The following is a 21,539-nucleotide window of genomic DNA, read 5'->3' as shown; positions in this document are numbered from 1 at the left end:
TAGCTTTTGATTATGCTGTTTAATTTCATGTTCACAAAATTTCTGGTGGATCTCAGTAATTCAAGAGACTTCAAAATTGGCAACTAGTACCTCCATAGAGATTCCCAGTAATGAGACTATATTCCAGAAATCTGAGCAAGTTAAGTACATTTAAAGCTGTACCCTTTGTATGACTAAGGGAGTCTAATATAAACAGTTCCTACTGGAATTTGTTGGAGGCAAGAGAGAGTTTATATGTTAAATAATGACCATGTGCCTGGGTTAAAAGTGAGGTAGCACAAGGGGACAACTTTTATTCTAGTTGCAAGAAAATCCCAGTATTATGCAGGCATATATTAATATCTGTTTACACTCAAGTCTAAAAACAACCAAACAATACAGTTTCACTTGGCTTTGCTTGTCAGATTGGTTTTAACCCTTCATTCTCAAAGATCTAGCTGAAATGGAGACTGTAATATTTGTGTTCTCATAATAAGGGTTTGCAGAGCTTTTGGTGGGTTAAAGCTGTGTGCACCACTTGAAAATTCAGCATGGTCTGGCTTTGCTGTGTAAAAAGAAAAGTAAGGTTCCTGCTACCTGCTGTTTGCTAATAGCAGTTTTTTGACCCCATGGCTGGTTTCAGGAAATGAGGACCAAAAAAAAAAAAAAACAGAGACACTGCTAAAGAAGGTAAATGGTTTTGTTAAGCCCATCTCTCTGCCATGGCTCACTCTGTGTTCAGAAGAGCAGTGCTGACGATGCGCTTGGGAAAGTTCCAGTTTTACAAGTCAGCCTTCTGCACCTCATTTGTGTGCTCTCTGTAGTAAATTCAGCTTTCTTTCATAATGGTCTGGACCTTGTCCATTCCACCTAGAACTGGGACAGCAAGCAACGGTGATCTCAGGGTCTTCCAGTAAGAGGTTAAGGTTTGGATTTTCTGAAGGGGGGCCACTGAATTTAATAGGATAATGGATAATAAATGCTTTCAGGCTTTCCTGAATATCTTATAGTAATCTGCGTAATAAGCACAGTTAAACAAGCAAAACCTTAAAAACTAGGTCTGTTTTCATGAGGAAATCTTAGCTGCATGAAAATAGATATTTGAATTTGTTCTTAATTCGTCACAGCAACAGTGGGTTACTGTTAAGTCTGTCTTCTTTAAAAGTGCCAGGCAGAACACTGAAAAGGAAGAGACAGGTAGGATAGCTAGTGATAACTTGCGCAGTTGGCTATACTGTGTTCTTGCTAGCTACCCAAATCTTGAAATCTTGATCCTTTTGCAATGAGTTCTTGAAAAGACTGTACTTTTCTTTAACCTGCTTTCTTGCTTTTGTCTTCCCCTGCTGCTGCTGTCTTGCTAACAAGCCTGCTCTGCCTTAAAACATGGAATGTTTTACTCGAGTCATGCAAGGATAGAGCTTAGCTTGGGCTGTAGTTCTGTCATAGAGTAATCACAAATGGTGGTTTAGGGAGTTCTGCTTATCACTCTGCTCTTGTTTATTGTTGGCACAATTGGATTTTGGAAGCTCTACTGTAAATCGGAAAGCTCATCTGAGTGAGTGCAACCTCTATGACTGTCTATAAGAGCAGCTGAGATAGTGACATGCTGTGGTGTTAATGAAGGAACAAGCAGCTGGCATCACAAGTGATCACGAGTTATCCTAACATGGTGACTGTCATGGAATGATGGCAGTGTCTTCATCACTGATCCTTCTTCGAATCAATGATGCCTTTCCTCCATAGATCTTTCCTCATGCAAAAATAAGATGCTTGCACCTTGAGGATACGGTTTAGTTTTTTAAATGTTTGAGTTCCAAATTATCGGAGTATCTGAACTGTTTGCAGTGTTCAACATCAAGAATGTTTTGCAGGTGTTGAGTGTAGAGGAGGTGGTGTTGAGCAGAGAGAGATGAAATACAGTACCTGACTTTTGAGTTCCTGTGAAGTGATAGCTGTGCAACAGGGGAGGCTTTCACAGATTAGATGACTTAAGGGTACATCTGAACATGATATGATCTAGAAGATCTCTCAGTTCCATGATTACTGAGTATTGCCATGAACTAACCAGCTGTTAATTGAGCACTAGTGGAAGGAGCAGAGTTGTTAGGTTGTCTTCTCAAAGGAGAAGAGTAAAGTTACCTCAATACGCTACTGCTCCTTTTTCTGGACCTACACTAGCTGGGAAGGCTTTCTGTGACAAAGGCAGAATCACAGGGGTTGGAAGGAACCTCTGGAGATGATTTAGTCCAACCCATCTGCCAGACCAGGTTGCACAGGATGGTGTCCAGGCAGGTTTTTAATTATTCCAGAGGTGGAGACTGCACCACCTCACTGGGCCACCCATTCCAGTGCTCTACTACTCTCAAAGTAAAGAAATTCCTCCTCATGTTTAGATGGAACTATGTTCAAGTCTGTGCCCAAAACCTCTCGTCCTGTCACTGGGCAGGAAGCGAAAAAAGACTGTTCCTATCCTCCTGACACCCACCCTTTAAGTACTTAAAAGCATTGATAAGATCCACACCCCTCCCCTCAGTCTTCTCTAGGCTTAAAAGCCCCAAGTCCCTCAGCCTTTCTTCATAAGACAAATGTTCTAGTCCCCAAGTCATCTTCATAGGCCCATTGCTGTACCCACCCAAACAACTCCCTGTCCTTGAACTGGGAGCCCAGAACTGGACACAGTTCTGCAGATGACTCTCACCAGGGCAGAGTACTGGGGAAGGAGAACCTCCCTCAACTTGCTTGCCAGACTCTTCTTGATGCTCTCCAGGATGCACAAAGCTGGCTCATGGTCATCTTGCTCTCCGTTAGGACTCAGCATGGTCTCCACCTTTTCATAAATTTGCAGCTGTACTTAAAGCAGCTCTGTGGAGTAAACCTATTTTGCTCTATTATTGACTTAGTATTTGGGGGAGGGGAGGGAAACTGTTTGGAAACATCATGCAAGATTTTCTGTTTGAGAAAGTGGAAAACATGTTGCTCTGAGAAGTAATTTATTGACACCTTTCAAATGTCTCCTCTGTATACAACACAGATTCCTGCAGTTCAGACTGTGGCAGACTTGTGCTTCACTTGGCTTTACTCCTGAACAAACTGTTGGTGTTTGTCCTTAGAAGGTCTGCTTTCCACCCCACCCCCAAAGCCTCTTCATTTGACTTGCTTTCCTTGATATTCACTTCATTCTGCTTTGGAAAAACTCAGTAAAATCTCAGACTTAAAAAATGATGTTTTCATGATGGAACTCTTTCCCATTTAATTCCATCTCTGAATTCAGCATATTTAAGACTTTGATCCATCTAGTTTCATTCTGGTTGGAGGACAGCAGTGAATCACTAATGATGTGGGATGTGGGCAGAAGGCAAAAGAACCACCTACTATATCCTCTCCTTCTGTCTTCTCTATCCCAGTCCAGCACATGCGTTCTAGTTTGCAAGGAGTTCAGATGTCTGTCCATGTGTCTGGACCGTTTCCCTCTCTGCAGATCAGTAGGATGTGACCGGGGCCTTAATTAGGGTTGGTTTTTATAGGCCAGTCTGCTCAACAGCTTGTAGAAGTTCGTTAAACCCACTTCAGTTTCCACTGTGTCTTGATTAATTTACATCTGTGGATGAGGCCTTAAGGTTGTAAGCTAATTTACTTACTTCAAATTGCTTATTTCATCTTTAGAGTTGTTTTCAGATGCTTGCAGTTCTTAATTTGTATAAAGCAGATGCACATGAGGGGGAATAAAAATAAAATTTTCCATTTGATGCAAGACTTCAACATTACTTGCAGGCTTTTTCCTCTATCGAAGTCATTTGTAATAGACCTGAGCTTCAAGCTTTGTAGTAATTCATAGAATGGCTTAGGTTGGAAGGGATCTTAGAGGTCATCTACTTCAACCTCCCTGCTATGGACAAGGATGCCTCTCAACTAGACTCAGTTGCTCAAGGCCTCGTCCAGTCTGGCCTGGAACACCTCATGGGAGTAGACATCTACAACCTCCCTGAGCCACCTATTCCAGAGTTCCACCACACTCATACTGAAGAACTTCCTAAGATCTAGTCTGAACCTACTCTCCCTCAGCTTAAAACCATTCCCCCTTGTCCTGTCACTAGGACCCGTTATGAAAAGTCCATCTCCAGCCTTCCTGTAGGTTTCCTTCAGGTATTGGAAGGCAGCTCTAAGGTTCCCACCAAGTCTTGTCTTCTGTAGACTGAACAATCCCAGCTACCTCAGCCTATCCTCATAGCAGATATGCTTCAGCCCTTGGGTCATCTTTGTGGCTCTCCTGGACTGTCTCCAACATCTCGTTGCTCTTCTTATGGTGGGGACACCAAAACTGGACACAGTATTCGAGGTGGAATCTCACAGGAGCAGAGTCAAGGGGAAGAAAGGACTCAGCTCTAGGTGCACATGAAAATAGGATAGAGTTGCACATGAAGACAGCTGTTGTTCATGCAGCTAGCAAGCCCATCTCACTTTGTGAGTCTTTGCTCAGGGTGTTTGATCCTTTAGTGAATCAGCACCTGAACAGCTTTAATTTTCAGCTTGGCTAAATCCATTCCAATTTTAGTTTCATAAGTGAAAGTAATGATGTGAGTTATATGGATTGAAGTGAAAAATGCAGGAAAAGCAATCCTGAATGTTTTACCAGAGCAGATTCTAAAGTAAGTTTAGGTTACTTCATCTTCATACGGAAGCATCAGTAGTGCTAAGGTGTAAGTGCAAAATCTAAGACAACCTTCAATACAGGAGAGTATATTTGGAAGAACTGATATATTGTGACTGGATGTGAATAAACTGAAGCATTTTGAGATAACTATCGATCAGGTCACAGAGAAAGCTTGACTTGATTGTGTGTGGAGACTGAAGCTTATTTTTGATCACCAAAGGTTGCTTCAGGTTCCCTATCACTCATGTGCTGGGCTCAACATGCAATGTTGTCACTGGCACTGGAGCAGGAGAGATGAGGTTACAGGGAGAGCAGTCACTTCTTGGGTGAAACCTTCTCCCATACCCCAAGTACAGCTGTGAACTAATGAATGAGGTAACTTGATCAGTAGTGATTTAGGAATTAAAAATGCCTGTAATAGTCAGACTTCATAGAAGGCAACACCAATCTCAATGTAAGGTGCTGAGTAGTATCTCAGTACTGAGAGGAGGCTAGTATGCATTGTGAAATTCCCCTGGTTTGGGAAGTCTCTGGGAGAGCAAGCACCATGACAGCTGGCAGAAATGATGCCTTCATAGCTCAACATTGGCCAGTCTTAGAGAACTAGCAAGTACTAAGCTATTGCTGGAAAAGGAAGGGTTTGTTTCTAGGGCAGATGATTTTTTTTCAAAGTTTTTTCAAAGACACGGAAACTGGATGCAGGAATCCCTCAGACTTGCAAGCCTTGTGTTCTCTGTAGCTGAGTGCTGAGGTAATGGGAATGGTGAAAAACTTCAGACTAATGTAAGCAAGGGGGAATTAAAGGGGAATTCATATTTTTTTTCCTACATCTCTGTTGCCTACGCATTTGCTTTTATAGGAATCAAACTACTAAATAGCATACCTGAGTGCAACTAAGACTTAGCCTCAGTCTGAGTTCCATCTGAAAACCTAACTTACAAATATTAAGTAGCTTTTTGAATCTTGCAAGATATAGCCATAATGAGAAAAAGAAATTTTAAATCCATATATTTAAATAAATGGGAAGGATAAATGATAGAATCATAGAATCAAGAAGGCTGGAAGAGACCTCAAAGATCATCGAGTCCAACCTGTCACCCTAAACCTCATGACTATCTAAACCATGGCACCAAGTGCCACGTCCAATCCCCTCTTGAACACCTCCAGGATAGAGTCATAGAAATGATTCTTTCTAATCCTTATAGGCACCTTTTAACAACAGATGTAGAAAAATTCCAGTAAAACATGCCTGAGATGATGTTTCCACAGAAAGCACAGCATTAGAGCACTCTGCAACAGATGCTTTGGTGTAGAAGTGGAGTAGGAAGCATTGTACTGCAAGATACTCAAGGTTACGCCTGTTGTAAAGTGCATTCGAGCTGCTTTGCTTGCCAGCTGGCTATGTGCCATGGAAAAGTCCAAGCTCAACATTCTCTTATGGCTGGTGTTAGCTGTTTTTTCAGCCCACAAGATCTAAGATATTTACTTCCCATCCCTTGATCTGATAAGATTTGGAAGGGAAACTCACTGGTAAACTTGTGATTTAGTCTTGATCAGATAGTCGGCACTGCTGACTGGTTTAATCCGTAAGGTTATAGTTTAAATCTTTTTGCCAGTGTCTATTCTAGTGCTGCAGATGTCTCTGTGAACAAAGCCAAGTTTCAGGTTTGCATACTGAGCTGCTGAAAAAGTGTTGGACTAGGGTCACATAATAATGTCATTGTGCATCGTTCCTGGTGACTTGTGAAACAACCTAGTTGCTTCTAAATACTGAGGCGCTAGTTGCAAATGCTCATTTTTTTGTGTGGCAGCTGCCCACTGAGATAAATAGGATAATTTGCAAGCAACTGGTAAGAACCTTGGATCCATCCTGCCATTTACAGCTCAGGACTTTTTTAACTGTGGCAAGTTTGGTGCTTTCAGCTGCCTTCCCTTGTGCGTTTTAGCTGGCTGTGCTTGGAATGAGAAGTCGAGCTGGCGGGTGTTAGTTCAACTTCACAGAGAACCTCCGGTGTTTGAGATGAAAGGGTTCTGGCAGCAATTTTAGACAATGTATTCGCTCAGACAGTTGGCAGGGAAACAGGAAGGAATCCTTTCATGGGTTGCTTATGACTGGGTCTGTCGTCCACTCGTGCCAGGATGAGTGCGTGTGAGCTGGGCACACTGCTGATGCTGGGTATGGTCATCAGTTGGGGTTTTGTTGTTTGAACATAACCATGGTTCTGCAACATGAATTGGGTATACATCCCCTTGCACCTCCTCCTTGAGTTTTGCTAGCTGCTAGTCAGGGAAAGCTTAGGAAATGTTAAATCACTGTAGCTAATGTGCAAGTCTAGGTAAGGGTTCTTCTAGAATTAATTTTTAAAAAAGAGGCAATAACTTAACGTTTTTGCATTGCACTGTGCCTCTGTGTTTTGTTTGTAGCCAGTATTGTTTTGCACCTGCTTTTCTTCTAGTCATTGTAAATCTGTGAAGCAGAAATAGCAGAGATGAAGAGACAGTAGGTAGGAGTAAAATCAAAACAACAGGGATTTCTGTTAATGTTTCTTGAAGCTTATACTGAAGGATGAGCCTGCCTTAGTCTGCAAACAGAAAATTTCTTTACTCCTTGAGGCAGTGTGGCTAGTCTCTATATTTGAGACAAATTGTTAACATAGTATCAGGAGTAACTTCTCATCCCCTTGATGTCGAAATGCCTAGCATTTAATTTTAAAAAGTAACTTTTTTTTCTCCCTTGCAGCACTTTCAGAAAGAGTTGCTGTATTTTATTGCTTGGAGAAGCTAAGGTGTAGGACTTGCTTTTCACCACAAGAACTTTGCTCCTGTTAAGAGTGTTTCTTACCTGTGAGGTTAGCATTTCACTCAGTCTTAGGGATCTATGAATGTTATCATGGGAGCTCAGATTAGCCTAGACCTTTTGATTAAAATTGAATAAATATTTATCACTTTTTTTTTTATCCATGTGCTGTGAAGCATACAGTTTGGTCAGTGTGTCATGTAGGGTGAGTTTATAGAAAGCCATCCTGACTTGGACAGGCAGAGCCTTTTTGCATTGCCTGTTTGTACTGAACTGACAAATAATAAATGTTAAGACTATTTTCAAACCTTAACATCTGCTACCTACATTGTACAACTAGGCAGTAGAAAAGAGAGGTCATTTTTAGAAGAAGCTTGGAACCAAATGATTCTTTTTTGCAGTTGGTATGTTTGCAGGGTACAGATAGCAGCAACTTGGATAAGCGCTGGAGTTCTTGGATGGGAGCCAGTAGCTCAGTCTGTTGTTAAGGAGGAAGTTAAATAACACTAGAGAGATTTGGTAGTTAGAATTCTGTATGACTTAAATACAGAGAAGTAGTTAGTCCCTGCCTTGAAAGTGGTGATTGAGTGAAAGATTAATGTTTGTCTTGTGTCAATACATTTCAGTGCCCAGACAGGATGTGGAATATCTGTAGAACAGAACAGTGGTGTGCAGAATGGGCATCAGCATTTTAGGGTAATTTAGGTTACTTCAGCATCCTTCTGACTGGATTCTTAACAAGCACAGACTTGCTTATCTCTTTGGAAAATAATACTGAATTCATCAGCTGTCACAGAAGAGAACGCACTTCTGGCTGTAATAAGTCTGTGCCCTGTTACCAGTGAGGCTGAATAGAAGGGCAGATTTAGGAATACTTTGCAGGAAGAGCCTGCAGGCTTGGGGAGGGAGAGTTTGTAGGTGCCACTCATGAGAACTTTAACCCTAGGCCTTCAGGGTTTGTGAAGGGTGACTACTTCTCCTGGACAGAACCAGGGTGCAGAGGCAGGAGCTGCGTTGGTGCTCACTTCCAACAGATGAGGTCATCTTAGTCTGAAAAACAAAGATTTTACTGGCAAATTTGCATTAGCATTGCATTCTGTCAGTTTGTGTCTCTGCCTGTCCTAGTGGCAGAGTACATGGCCAACTTTGTATGAAATTGTGTCAGTGCTTGAACTCCATCCTGTATCTGAGATCTCAGAGGTTGAAGACTAGGAGAAGCTGAAGCTTCTTTGTGGAATCTCCTGTGTTTCCTCTGTTTCTCAACCCTGCTGCTAAATGTTTTACCACTCCTGGATGAAGGGTGGGATGCAAACATGGCTGCTCTTCTATTGAGGTCACTGTTGCCTTTGCCTTGCATATTCAGCAGCAGTTTGCGTGCCCTTTTCTCCATGTGCTGTGCTGTGTTTGTGGGAATCTTGTTAAATCTGTATTGCATGCTTCCTTGAAGTTTAACATTTCCATTCATCATCTGAAACAAGCTAAGACTGACAGGTCTACCTTAAATTGTGTGCTCTAAATTTAGCAGCTAGAGACAGAATGATCAGGAAGGGCTACATTAATACTATGTCAAGAAGGCCTTGGGACAACGAAAGGAAAAAAGCCGATTTGGAACAGAGGGTTCCCTTTCAAGTCTTTAGTTCAAAGCAGGATTTAGAGGAACTGCATTTTAGGAGGAAAATTTTGAAATGAGATTGTATTTTAGAAAATTAGACAATGGGATATTCACTGTCATTTGGGACCTGACCAACTGTCACTTTGAATAACTGGCTGAGGGTTAAAGTGACAAGTTGATAAATTCAAACTTCGCAGAACGTTTCTTATGACTGAATTTCTGTGGGTATTTTACAACAATCTCCACACAATCTGTTCTGCATTTCTTTTCTTGGGATCTCTGCCCAAGTGTTTTCTCCTAGCCTTACGCAATGAGGTTATCAATGGCAAAGGAAGTGATGCCAGATTAGTTACAATACAATATTTCTGTGTGGGGATGTCTTATGTTCTATGAACCTAGCCTGAGGGGATGCTAAATTCAATTAGGCCTTTTTGTAGTGAGTTTTTCTTACTTATCTTTTGGAGCTAATATTAAGATGACGTTCATACAGTACAAAATGTATAGAATAGAAATTTTCTTCATTTTGTGGCTTTTTCATTTTGTGAGAATGCTGTTTTCAATCTAATCTAGCATATAAAAGAAGAGTTTTAGTGCACTATTTCCAGAGTATATGTTTACGTTTTACCTCTCCTGCTTTTTTTTCTCCACTAGTCGGTTGTTAAGAAGATTGGTCTCTATTCTCTGGCTTCACCCAATGTTATACTGCAGATAGGACAGATTAAAAAAAAATAACATCAAATAAAAAAAAAAGATAATCCAATAGTGATGCTAAGTTGAGGAACTTGTGGGCTCATTTTAGGCCTTCTGTTTTTGTTTCTTGATTCCCCCAGTTCCCAGATGTGCAGTGACTCATCCTACTGAACAATGGGAACAGCATCTCTTATTCCTTCACTTGGTCCCAGTTGGCAAAACTGTTACTCAGAGGATATCTATTGCAGAGGGAGACAAGATTAGCAGTGAGAGGATGAATCATCCAAGCCTTTGTGGTAACTCTTATGGGGTGAGCAAGAAGTTACGGAAGGCTAATGGTCTGTACTATGCTCTGGTGTACTAAAAAGGAGTCGCTGAATAATGTTAAATTCATAACTGGGAGGTCACTCTTCCCTCCCCCACCACTGCCCCAGAGAGCACACGGCATGGATAGAAGACAGCATTTCAACATCATGATTTATTAGCAAGGAGGATGAAAAAACCCAAAAAGCAGTAAAAGCTAGCTGCTTTGTATCCACAGCAAAATAGATGATGGTCATTGAGGGCTGTGTTGATAGAACTTCCAAATGTCAATAGAGATGTGCTTCACTGCCACGCTTTGCTGTGGCTGTCACAGAGTGGTGCTCTGTATTGAGGTACCATGCCAGGTGAAATGAAATAAAGGCTTTCAGATTTTAAGAATATTATTTATTAATATTGTTAGAATATTTTTGTGAAATGAAATAGATTACTAACAGGGGCATACAAGAAGATTGGAGTCTTTTTAAATCTGAAAAGACAGAACCTCAACAGTCTTTTGTGAATGTAGTTGATCTGAGGGAGTTTTCTTGAGCTGCTGCAGTTTTTCTTGACACAGCCTGTAAAAGATTGACACATCTGACCTGGACCTGTTGTTATTGTTTTGGTTTTTTTTTTTCAAGTGAACACTCCATGATGTGATTATCTTTAGTTTTTTTCTAATATATTTATAAATAACTTTGGCTTTCATTTCTGTTTTGCTTTTTGCAAGCATAGTTGGAAATAGATTGCAGTGTTCAAAAAACTTAGGTGTTTTTTTTCATGCTAGAACCATTGAAATAATGTGATTGAAGTCTCAGTCTGCCTAAAGATATTTTTAGTATCTGATGAATCAGTCACAAATATTTGCTGCCACTTCTATAGGAAGTCATGGTAGTGAACCAGAAATAAGTGGCTAAGATCTGGAAAAGGAGAACATTTGAAGTGCTAAGCCAGCTTTTGAATGTAGTTGAATGGCTGGAGAAACACTAAGAATTTGTGCTGAACAAGCCAAACCAGCTTGTGTGTCTTCAAGAGAGGAAAAACAGCTCGGTGTGAGAGGGACAGCTGATACTTTGTTTTGATAATAATTTGCCTTGAATGGAAAACCTTTGAACAATTCATAAACTTTAAAACATGCATACAGATCTTTATATACAGATACAAAGGTGTATTTGTTTGTATGTGTGTATAATACCCAAGGCATGAAAGAGCTTTGCCTAAATAACAATTTATGACATTCAAAATTGCATTCAAGTGTGGCTTGATACAAAACTAAACAAATTTGACTTCTAATTAATATCGCAATCTACTTTCCTTGGATGATAAGGCAAGAATTAAAAGATGAAGGAATATTCAGCTAATGCAGTTCTTCTGATTAAGAATACTAACACAAAACAGTCCTGACACCTGGAGCTTCCATATTTTCCTCATTTAAATACATGGTAAGTTATTCATCAAGTCAGTTGGTGCCGTCTGCAGATGTTCTGTGCTGCCTGCTTCATGAACTGAAATCCCCCAAGGGCTTCTCAGAGGCAACCACATTTTCTGTGAATCAGACTGAGATATGGAACAAGGTTGCTCAAGAAATCTTTGGAGCTGGAACTGAATCCACACTTCCATAGGCCGTGACACAGGACTTAACCAAGGAATAATCTTTAAAGTAGGGGAATTTGAGTATGTGATGTGGGCTTGGGAGTTTGTTGTTTTTTTTTTTCCTCCCCCTTCAGATTTGTGTGCTTTGAATGTTTTGAACTTTTCTTAATATTTTGAGCTTTTCTCTGGAGCTTGTTGGGGATTTATTGTTTGGACTGGAAATATTTTGACTTAAGTAGGGGATGCCTTTGAATTCTGTACTAGAAAGATGTTGAGGTGTCTTCAGATCTCAGACCATGCATGCAGTGTTCACACCTGTTCCAGCAACCTGACTTGTTCACCCAGCTCTCCATGTGTCTTGTAATTACTGTTTAAAATTTCCCAGAATGAATTCTTTGGTTTAATTGCAGTGTTATGAAGAGCTGGAGAAGAAAGTAGAGAAGTCTGTTTCCCTAAAGCACTGCAGAAATGAACGTGGGTTGTTTGTTGGTGTTTGGGTTTTTTTTTTTTCCTTAATCAGACTGTTTTCTTACCTTCTTATAAATGTGCAAAATGTTAAACTGATTGATGTGTGGGGCAGGAAATAGGGAGAGGCAAAAGCTGTAAATCAGGTAAACTCACTTGTGTGTCCCAGCAGTTTACATGCTTACAGCTGTTTCCTGCTCAGCGTGGGAGGCTATCTGGACAAGGCAAGGACTCAGAGAGCAACCGGGTAGAAAATAGGAACAAGTTGTATCCAGAACAGTCATTTGCAGTCGTGCTGTACATCTAAAGTCATTGTGTAGGACAAGGGACAATATAGAAAGAAGGATATTTTTTTTTTTTTTTTTTAATATATATATATCTAGGGTTTTGTTTGGGTTTGGGGATGTGTTTTTGGTAGCTTCAAGTGACCTTTCTTTTTGGGCTCTCCCATCTCCTAAACATGACTAATGCTGTACAGGAAGACCTTTTCTCTTATTCATGCAGTCCATAGTATCTCTTCTGATCGAACAGAGTGCCAAAAAATACAGGAAATTACTTTCACCTTATGAAAATTCATGATTGTAAGGAAGCTCTTAGAGCAATTGTTCTTTGGAAACCTTCCTCCTCTCCAAAAAGAAGGTGGGTTTTTTTTTGTTAGCAATCCACTGTAAATCTTTTTCCATACATGGAAGTTTTTGGCAAATGTGTGTTCTCTCTCCTTTATGAAAAGACACCTCCAGTTTTAGATGTTAAGAAATAATAAGCTACAGCTCCTTTTTGTCTATGCCTTGTGCTGAAAGTGTGTAGTTGTGTAGGACACTGAATGCTCAAGTCTCCAGTCTGATTCTCCCAAATGAAGCATAGAGTTAGCATCTGTTTACAGTTGTACTGGAGGGGAATAATTTCATTCTGCTGTTCCAAGCCCATGGTGTAGAGGAGACTGGATGGTTTAAGAATTGGCATATTGCTCTTGGAATCTGAGATGGTATTTTGAGAATGTTCTTTTTCTGAATTATTGACTTGGTGAGGGCACCTACTATCAGTTTGGTTGTTACTGACATGCCCTTGATCTTTGGACTATAAAATGTGTATGGCTGCCTAAAATTATTGAAAGGCAGCGGAATTTATCATTCTTATGACATGGCTACAACTATAAGACTCATGTCCTCAACAATGAAGAATACTTTCATCTGAAGAAATGAAAGGCAAGTGTTTGAAGGAGAATGGGCTTCTGCCAAAGATGTTTTCACTCCAGAAGTAAACTGTGTGTAGGGCTTCTTGTATCCACTAATGTGAAGTGGCACTTGATTTTGAGTGTGATACATGGGCAGACTTGTTTAAAAAACAAAACAAACAACAAACAAAACACAAAACCCACAAAACCTATTAGGCATTTTCACACGAGAATAAATTTTCTTTGTAAACATTGCTTATGTTCTTCTCAATATAACTGCTAAAGGATTTTGTATAAGATGAGCAAATCCATTGTTAAAATTCTTTGAGTCTGAAAGAGAAACTATCCTTAAAGGAGAGTCTTTCAGAATGTTTCCTTTTTCTTGACAAGCAAGTCTAGCTTAAATTATCACAAATTGTGGGTGACTTAAATATTTCACTTTTCTAAGGATATGCCAAGCAGTCTAGGATGTGCTTTTGTTCTCTGTTACGAATTTTAAACAAAAACATACTGGTTTCTTTATAAATGCTTCATTTTCACTCCCACCTGGTGTCAATTAACTGCATTCATCATACAAGTGGAGGAAACCTTCGTTCTTTAAGCTAAAGGACTGACTTTAATAGCACTTCCTTTTCATTGTAAAGATTTACTAGATTTGAGCATGTATTCAGATCTCTACTCATTTTATTAGACATAACAGAGAATTGCTTTTAAAAGAAGCACTACCTTACCTACCTGTCAATGGTTTATTGTGGCAGCTCCACTTCATTATCAGCAGCTCACATGCATTAAACTATGTAGTGCTTCTGTTGTTCCAGCCCCTGAAGCATATCAGGATGTTATCCAAGCCTCCACTTGGGATACTGCTCTATTAGACCTCAGTGCATGTTGGGAGCTGGACTTGCTATCCTAGAAACAAGCTTAGTTCCCATCTCTTTCTTTTTCCACAGGGTGAATCCGTGAAATACTTCCTGGATAACCTGGATCGGATCGGTCAGCTGGTAAGACACACCTTCTCTTTCTGAGATCCAGAGATGCTGGAAGCCTGGGGATGTGTCATTAATGCTTTCTGGTAATGTAGGATTTGAAGGAAATGCTGTTTGTGGAAGTTGTGTTCCTGAATGTATTTTATCAGTTTCTCTGTGCAGTCTCTGGATCATCTTGTCTTGATCTATGGCTGGTGCTCCTGAAGGTAGCAGAATGAAACCTTGCCAATTTCAAAATGCTAGCACTGGTAGGATTCCAAATCTGCAATGAAAATAACTGTCAGGAGACTTGGAGGAGAAAAAAGGGAGGTGATTTTCCTGAATAGTAACAGCAATAAGCTTCAGAAGAACAAGTTTCTCTGCAATGGTGGGCTGGGCCACAGCCCACGTTAGAATGTGTTGCTGTACTTGCTGGTCATGGAGGGTCAAACCTGAAAGAAGTATTTCTACTGAAGCTTGCAAGATGTCCACTGTAAGAGCAATGAGCTGTGAAAAACTAGATTAAAAAAAAATTAAAAATCCTTTCAGTAATGACTTGATCTGAACACAACCTAAATGGCAACAACCCTGGAGCTAAGGATGTCAGAATGAAAAAATAGACTTCAGCCTGCAAATGAGAGGCTTGAAGGATAAAAATTTGAACAAAGGCATTAGCCCTGTATTTTTATTCTCATAGGTCTCTGGATCCTCTGTAGCTGTTTACCATTGTGTTGAGATAAATGGTCAACAGTCCATGATGTTGAAGCTGATTATTCATCCTTCAGTTGTTAATTAAAAAAAATCTTGATGACTTTCCCCATCACTTTGCTATTCTGCCATTAACCAGTGTTTGGGAAGGACTTTTTGTGACACTTTTCTCCTTTCTTTTACAGAATTACTTCCCCAGCAAGCAAGATATTTTGCTGGCTAGAAAAGCCACTAAGGGGATAGTAGAGCACGATTTCATCATTAAAAAAATACCTTTCAAAATGGTGGATGTAGGTGGACAGAGATCTCAGCGTCAGAAGTGGTTCCAGTGCTTTGATGGAATAACTTCAATTTTGTTCATGGTCTCTTCCAGCGAATACGATCAGGTTCTCATGGAAGACAGGCGCACAAACAGACTTGTGGAATCCATGAATATCTTTGAGACAATAGTCAATAACAAGCTTTTCTTTAATGTTTCTATTATCCTATTCCTCAACAAGATGGATCTTCTTGTAGAGAAGGTAAAGACTGTCAGCATTAAGAAGTATTTCTCGGACTTCAAAGGCGACCCTCACAGGCTAGATGATGTTCAGCGTTACCTGGTGCAGTGCTTTGACAGAAAGAGGAGGAACCGTAGTAAGCCTCTCTTCCATCACTTCACCACTGCCATAGACACTGAAAACATCCGCTTCGTGTTTCATGCCGTGAAGGACACCATCCTTCAAGAGAATCTGAAGGATATTATGTTGCAGTGAAGGAGAGAGCAGCCCGTGTTCTGTTAAAATTTGCTGGAGGGTTAGATCAAAGTTTTTGTCCTTTCTTTATGGCCCTTGCATGTGGTGTAGAACCCATGCTAATTGCTTGGCTCAGGAGTGCTGTAAACTAGCCAGTCCAAACAGAGGAGCTATAGGCCGAAGGAGTCAAATGTCGATGTTAGCTACTGAATCATTTGGACTAGAAACACTACTGAAACGTGGCCGTGGTAGGTTCTGTACCTAGGTTGGAACGCTGAATAACACAACCGCCTTCTGCCTTCTTAGAAAAAAAAGAAATCTCTGACAGACCATGCGTGGAAGACAAGTTGTTTTAAATTAATATGCTCGTTTTTTTCAGAGACACTACTTGTACAAACTGCCCTTTTTTTTTTTTTTTTTTTGTAGTTTGGAGGTGCTGAATTGATCAAACTAACCTAACAGTATGAAGTTGGCAGCTGTATTAGAGAATGTTAATGGAAGTTCCATTCTTAACCCTTAGGTCTAAGCAGATCTTGTGTGTGTGTTCAGCTTTACCAAGAGTCTGGAATCCACTTACCAAGGTGGATGCACAGCTCTTGTCTGAAGGTTTTGCTTGAGTCTCCTGAGGCAAAAGTCCAAAACTGTGTAAGGAAATCCATGCTGGAGTTTAGGAATCCATGCTTGGATGGGAAGTTGAGGCCTCACTGAGATGGAGAAGGGTTCATTTTGCACTATGTGAAGGGGTGTTACATCACAGGAAAACTGATTTCCTCGGTGAAGCAGCCTGTGCTAGAGCACAGTGGGTGCTCGAGAGAGATGTACTTCATGGAAACAGCACTGTTCTCACACCCACAGCTGGCAGCATTTGTGAAGGTTCAGTGTCTTGCATGACAGGGCTTTATCTATATTCGAAAGCTGATTAAACTCTTAAGCAAAGGTTTTGGTAGTACAGCAGCTGCTTGATTAGTTCCCAACAGCTGACCTTATAGGAAGACTGAACACCCTAGAGATCCCAGTTTTACAGCTGCACTGATGTATTTGGACAGCAAGTCCTTGCTGTATAATTAGCCTTTAATCTGTGTCTTAATGGGATCTTTAGCCTGTAGTAATGCACATAGAACTCTGGGTACAGTCAAGTTTGGAGTTGCTCATTTTGGTCAATGGGTTGTGTGTAAAACTGCAAGAGGCTATGAGAAATGTTGATATGAACTGTTAATTTCCGAGCTCTGTCTGTAACTAACTGTCAGGTGCCTTTTTGTTGTGTATAGACATATCAGATCTTTTCTACTGCAGTGAGGTACATGGTCAAACTGAAGATCTGCCTTTTCTATCAGCATTGTAGTGCTATCTTCTAGGTAACTTTCAAACATAATTTACTGTGCAATTTTTATCACAGTTTTTATCCAAGAATAAAACCTGAAGGGCTGTTTCTACCTATAAAGAGTCAGCAGATTCCCTGGAGTTCTTCTTCTCCCCTTTGAGCCTGTGATGGCAAATGTCAAAACAAGCAACATATGACTTCAGCTGGTTACCCCATGGGAAATGCGGTCAGAAAAAAGCCCTGGTCCATTGTCCTTTCATGTTAATTTGGATAAAATCTGGAATCTTTCTTCCCCTCTGAAGCTTGCAGATGTTCATATTAGTATTTTTGTGTTGTTTCCTAATGTAGCAGTCTCTTGGCTTTCCTTGTGCAGGCTTCAGAGTGGCAAGGATGCAGCCGTTTCAGTGCTGCGTAACAGGCTCAGTATCGAGGTAAGGAGCAACTGAAAAGTTACAGACAGGGAAAATCTAACTTAAATTTGAGCAAATTTAAACAGGAATTAAATTCCTTGTACAAGTCTTATTTTTGCCAGGACCAACTCTGTCTTTTAAATATTTATTCATTTTTAACCTTGAAGGGGAAGAATGCTATGTGACTCGAGTATTCAGATGGGGGAGAAACTCTTAGGATTATTATGCTGGAGAAGAAAATGTTTAAACAGAGTGATGCAAACACATGTACTCATCATTTTTTTTGGGGTTTTCTTTTGTAGCTGGACCCACTTGCTGGGCTGAAGATTAAGACTATTTTCAAAGCTTTCAGGTATTCTTGGAGTTCTTTGTAGTGGTTTCCACTTCACACAAGACTGGGAAAGGGGAGGCAGTTGGGCTGACCTGATTCCTAGGTTGACTTGGCTTTATTTCCTAGTTTGCTGTGAGCTTTGTTCTTTCACTAAATTTTCTAGATGGGTTAAAATTGTGCTTGTTTTTCCAAATGAATTAGACATTCCCTTTCGGCTGTAATTTTTTCTCTCAAGAATTACCTCAGTTTTATGTCTGAATCTACTGTAGTTTTACCTGGGAGGCATGGAATTTCCTGTTCTGTTTTTCTCTTCATGTTCATCTATGGGTTTGTATCCTTAGTTCCCTTTATGGATCTAAAACTCTTGAACAGAGCTAGTGATGCAACTTTAACTTAATCCACTCCTGGAAAAGAAACAGTATGAGCTATCTCATATTGAGTTTTCAAGCTTTTTTTTTTTTTTTCTTGTATGATACAGCAGTTTTGCACACTAAATCAGTTTTATGGAACCAGTTTGATCACCTCTAGCCCATTCTTGCCTTTCTTCTTTTATGAATTAAATAGGCCTAAGCGTCACGCTATAGACTGCAGATGAAAATCAGTAGCTTGACTCTGTAGGCCCTGTCTTCTGTCAGGCTGACACTGATGATTCACACCAGGAACCCAATATCAGCAAACTCTTCTTGCAGTCAAGCACTTCTTAAGTTTGCAGAGGATCTGGCCTGTGAGTAGAAAGGGCTTTTTTTTTTTTTTCTTTTTTTTTTTTTTTTTTTTTAATGACACCTTTCTCTGCCAAATACACTTCCCTTCTTGCCACAACTGAAGAGCTTTGTGTTTGGTTCTTTCCAAGGTAAGCTATAGTGTAATAAAGCCAGAAAATGATGTTATGGTAAATCAGTTAACTACCAAACCAGAACTTAAGTAGGTTGGGTTGTACACACATCTCAAGATAGGCTTGGTCAGTTGCTTAGTCCTCTTAGAAGAAACAAATAGAAAACTTTATTTTAAGTGACATCCTGAAGAACGTTGCAGGTAAACACAGCTGGGGAGAACATCTCTTTTTTTCTGAACTTTGTAGGCTTATTGTTCATTTGGCTGTTCAGGAAATAGGTCACAGGCAGGATGATAATCAGATGGAGACCTTGAACAACTACTTTTTTGGTAACAAAAAAAAAGGCAGCCTTTTGCTGTCCTTTCACTGACACCAACAGGTCAATGACCAGTGATGGGGTGTTGTAACCGAGTTGTCTGGCAAGGACAAAGAGAGGAAGTGCTTGCAGCATTTGCTTGCAGAAGAGACTTATGTAATCTTGCCATGTAAGTAGAAAAAACCTAAATGGGAGTAATTTCTCAAATACTGGTTTTATTTGTTGTCCTCCAAACAGGTGTTAAGCTAATCTATCTTGTTAGTCAGTACTCCTTGAGATTAGTGCTGTCACTCTGAACAATTCTTAGGTGGCATTACTTAGTGAATTGTAATCAAAGAGGAATAGTTTTCTGTATGTGAGACATTTAATAGGCAGCTGTCACTTTGATTGATTTTCCACATTAAGAACTAGTTAACTCCTTCAATCTCAATTACAGAATGGAAGTTACTGACCACTCAACTTTTACATCACAGCTCAAAGATACTTCCAGTTTTGCACAAAGAATTGATCTTATTTTATTTACTATGGCAGCATAGATTTGACTTAACTTGATAATGTATTAAGGGGTATTTTACACATTGCTGTGCACAACCTAGAACTAGGCATGTCACAAGCATGAAGCAGCTCCTGAAGATGACCATTCATAGGTTGTCTGAGCCAACTGAAGCCTGAATTTCAGATAAGCAGAGTGGAGAAACTAATGGGGAAACAAACCTGTAGTAAAATGGAGTAGAAAGAGTTCATCTGTGTGTCACTGCAGACAAATGTAATTCCACTAGCACAGCTCCAGTCTTTCATATAAAAACCCAGTGCATTTGAAAAGCATGTCCCATCCTGTCTATGTGTCATCCGCTTGTCCCCCTGGTTATTCACCAGGCCTGGTTACTTAAATGTAGAATTAAAGAAATGACATGGAAGCACTGAAGAAACTAGCAGTTTTCTTTAGTGACAGTAACCTTCCACAGAATATCATTTTAGGAGAAAAGCCCTTTGCTGCCTTTGTCTGTCTTTTGTGGCTATTAACTTCATTTTTCTGGAGTCTTTTCTATGTATGTGCCTCTAGTTCTCCTGGAACAACATCATTCTGCTGCGTTGGGCCTACAGGATTCCTGTAAAAGGCTTCTAGGATTTTCAGGTAGTGAGTTTTGACACCTGACTTAACTTTGCTTGTGCCATCAAATTTTCAGGAGTACTTACCATGTTGGTAGACCATTTGATGCATGCCAGCTTGAGACACAAACACCATATGCAATAACACATCCTCACAGGGCAGCTTGTCATGTAAGCCAAACACTGATCTCTCATGATGAGAAGTACCTTGATTCCTTTTAAATTTAGTAGAAGTCTCTTTTCTATGTAATTTTTCTGATATGAAATCAGGCGGTGTAGTCAGGAGGTTTAATATAGCACTGCCAACTCTTTACCTCAGTACACTCTTAATTCTGTTACACAAAGTAGTGGGTAGGTGTTTCAGTAGCAGATATAAAACATCTGTGCCTACTTCTGTAACTGAGTTTTGAACAGATTTCTAGGGAGCATCCATTATGGAAGACTGGCATGGTCTGGGACAGACTTGTCCTGAGTTCATACTGACTCCACACACTCTGGGTGAGGACTGTCTAGCCTAGTGAGGAAGTAATTGGCAAGACCTAGTGCTTTTTAATATTACCTGTTGTGTGATTAGCTGAGGTGATCTCTGCTTTGTGCTGTGAAGTGGGCACTTCTTTGTTTTAACACTAATCTGTTTTTTTACATAGATGGAAATGAGTGAAGCCAGGATATTTGAAGCTGAAACTGCTGCTCTGCTCACCAAGTCATGCTGTCTCTTTGCTCATCTTGGTGGTTGGAGAGTTCAGCTTGATTCTTGATATTTTTATCTTTCTAATGGCATTTGGAAAGCAGTGTTGAAGCGTGTGTGTCGATATGCTTGTGTTCATACTGGGTGGGGAGTATGGAGGTAGATTGTCAGTGCTAGTGGTCCTGTGCCTGGCTTGACTAACTGTGTCACCACCTAGCTCTTGGCATAGGACTGAGGGTTGTATCTTCTGTCTGATGTGTAAGTATTCACAGTCAGAGAGAAAAGAGCAGCAGCACTGACTTCCAAAGTGGGCATTCTGGTAAAAAAGCCAAAGTATGTTGGAAGGGAGCAAGAGAGGGGAGCTATTTTCTAAACAGATCCCAAAAGTTGATGGTGCTCAAAAACTGACTGTATTGATGTGCAGTGCCATCTGCATTGACCCCAAAAGCTTTGAGTGACTCCAGAGAGCAATTGGCTGTGAATTAACAGCAGCAGGCTGGCAAGGCTGGCCCTGCTGCAGCTGCACACTCTTCATTTGTAAATATCTCTTCATCTGTCCGTAACTGGGTGCTAAAACTCAATTTCTGATGAAATACAGTATGCAGATCCCTGGCCAGACAATGCATCTTACTCCTTTCTAACAGCTACTTAACTTTTTTCAAGATACCAGAGCAGAAGTATTTGGGAGGGAGTGGCTGGGTGAGAAACTGTTCCCATAATTTGAATAAAAACTACAACTGACAGAAAGCAAAATCTGGGGGTAAGCAGGACTTGAGAGAGCATCCTCTGAGGGAAGTAAAAGATTGGGAATAGCACTGCTTCTCTGCTAAGACTTCCTGCGAGTCCCTTGTGCTGAGCTTTTA

The 21,539-nt window shown here is 40.4% G+C and overlaps 1 protein-coding gene across 2 annotated transcripts in view; it reads left to right on the top strand.

The window, feature by feature from the left end:
* GNA12 (G protein subunit alpha 12) overlaps positions 1-15,689 on the top strand; it is a 37,246-nt gene extending 21,557 nt beyond the window's left edge. Inside the window, exons 3-4 of one of the 2 annotated variants that reach the window (XM_054391370.1) lie at positions 14,212-14,262; positions 15,120-15,689. In XM_054391370.1, the coding sequence (XP_054247345.1) occupies positions 14,212-14,262; positions 15,120-15,689 (621 nt within the window). The remainder of the gene's footprint in view (positions 1-14,211; positions 14,263-15,119) is intronic. The other variant, XM_054391371.1, reaches the window with a different exon arrangement.
* The last annotated feature ends 5,850 nt before the right edge of the window (positions 15,690-21,539 follow it).

Source organism: Indicator indicator, chromosome 22, assembly GCF_027791375.1.
Source record: "Indicator indicator isolate 239-I01 chromosome 22, UM_Iind_1.1, whole genome shotgun sequence".
Classification (NCBI taxonomy): Eukaryota; Metazoa; Chordata; class Aves; order Piciformes; family Indicatoridae; genus Indicator; species Indicator indicator.
This window is presented reverse-complemented; position numbering and strand designations above follow the sequence as displayed.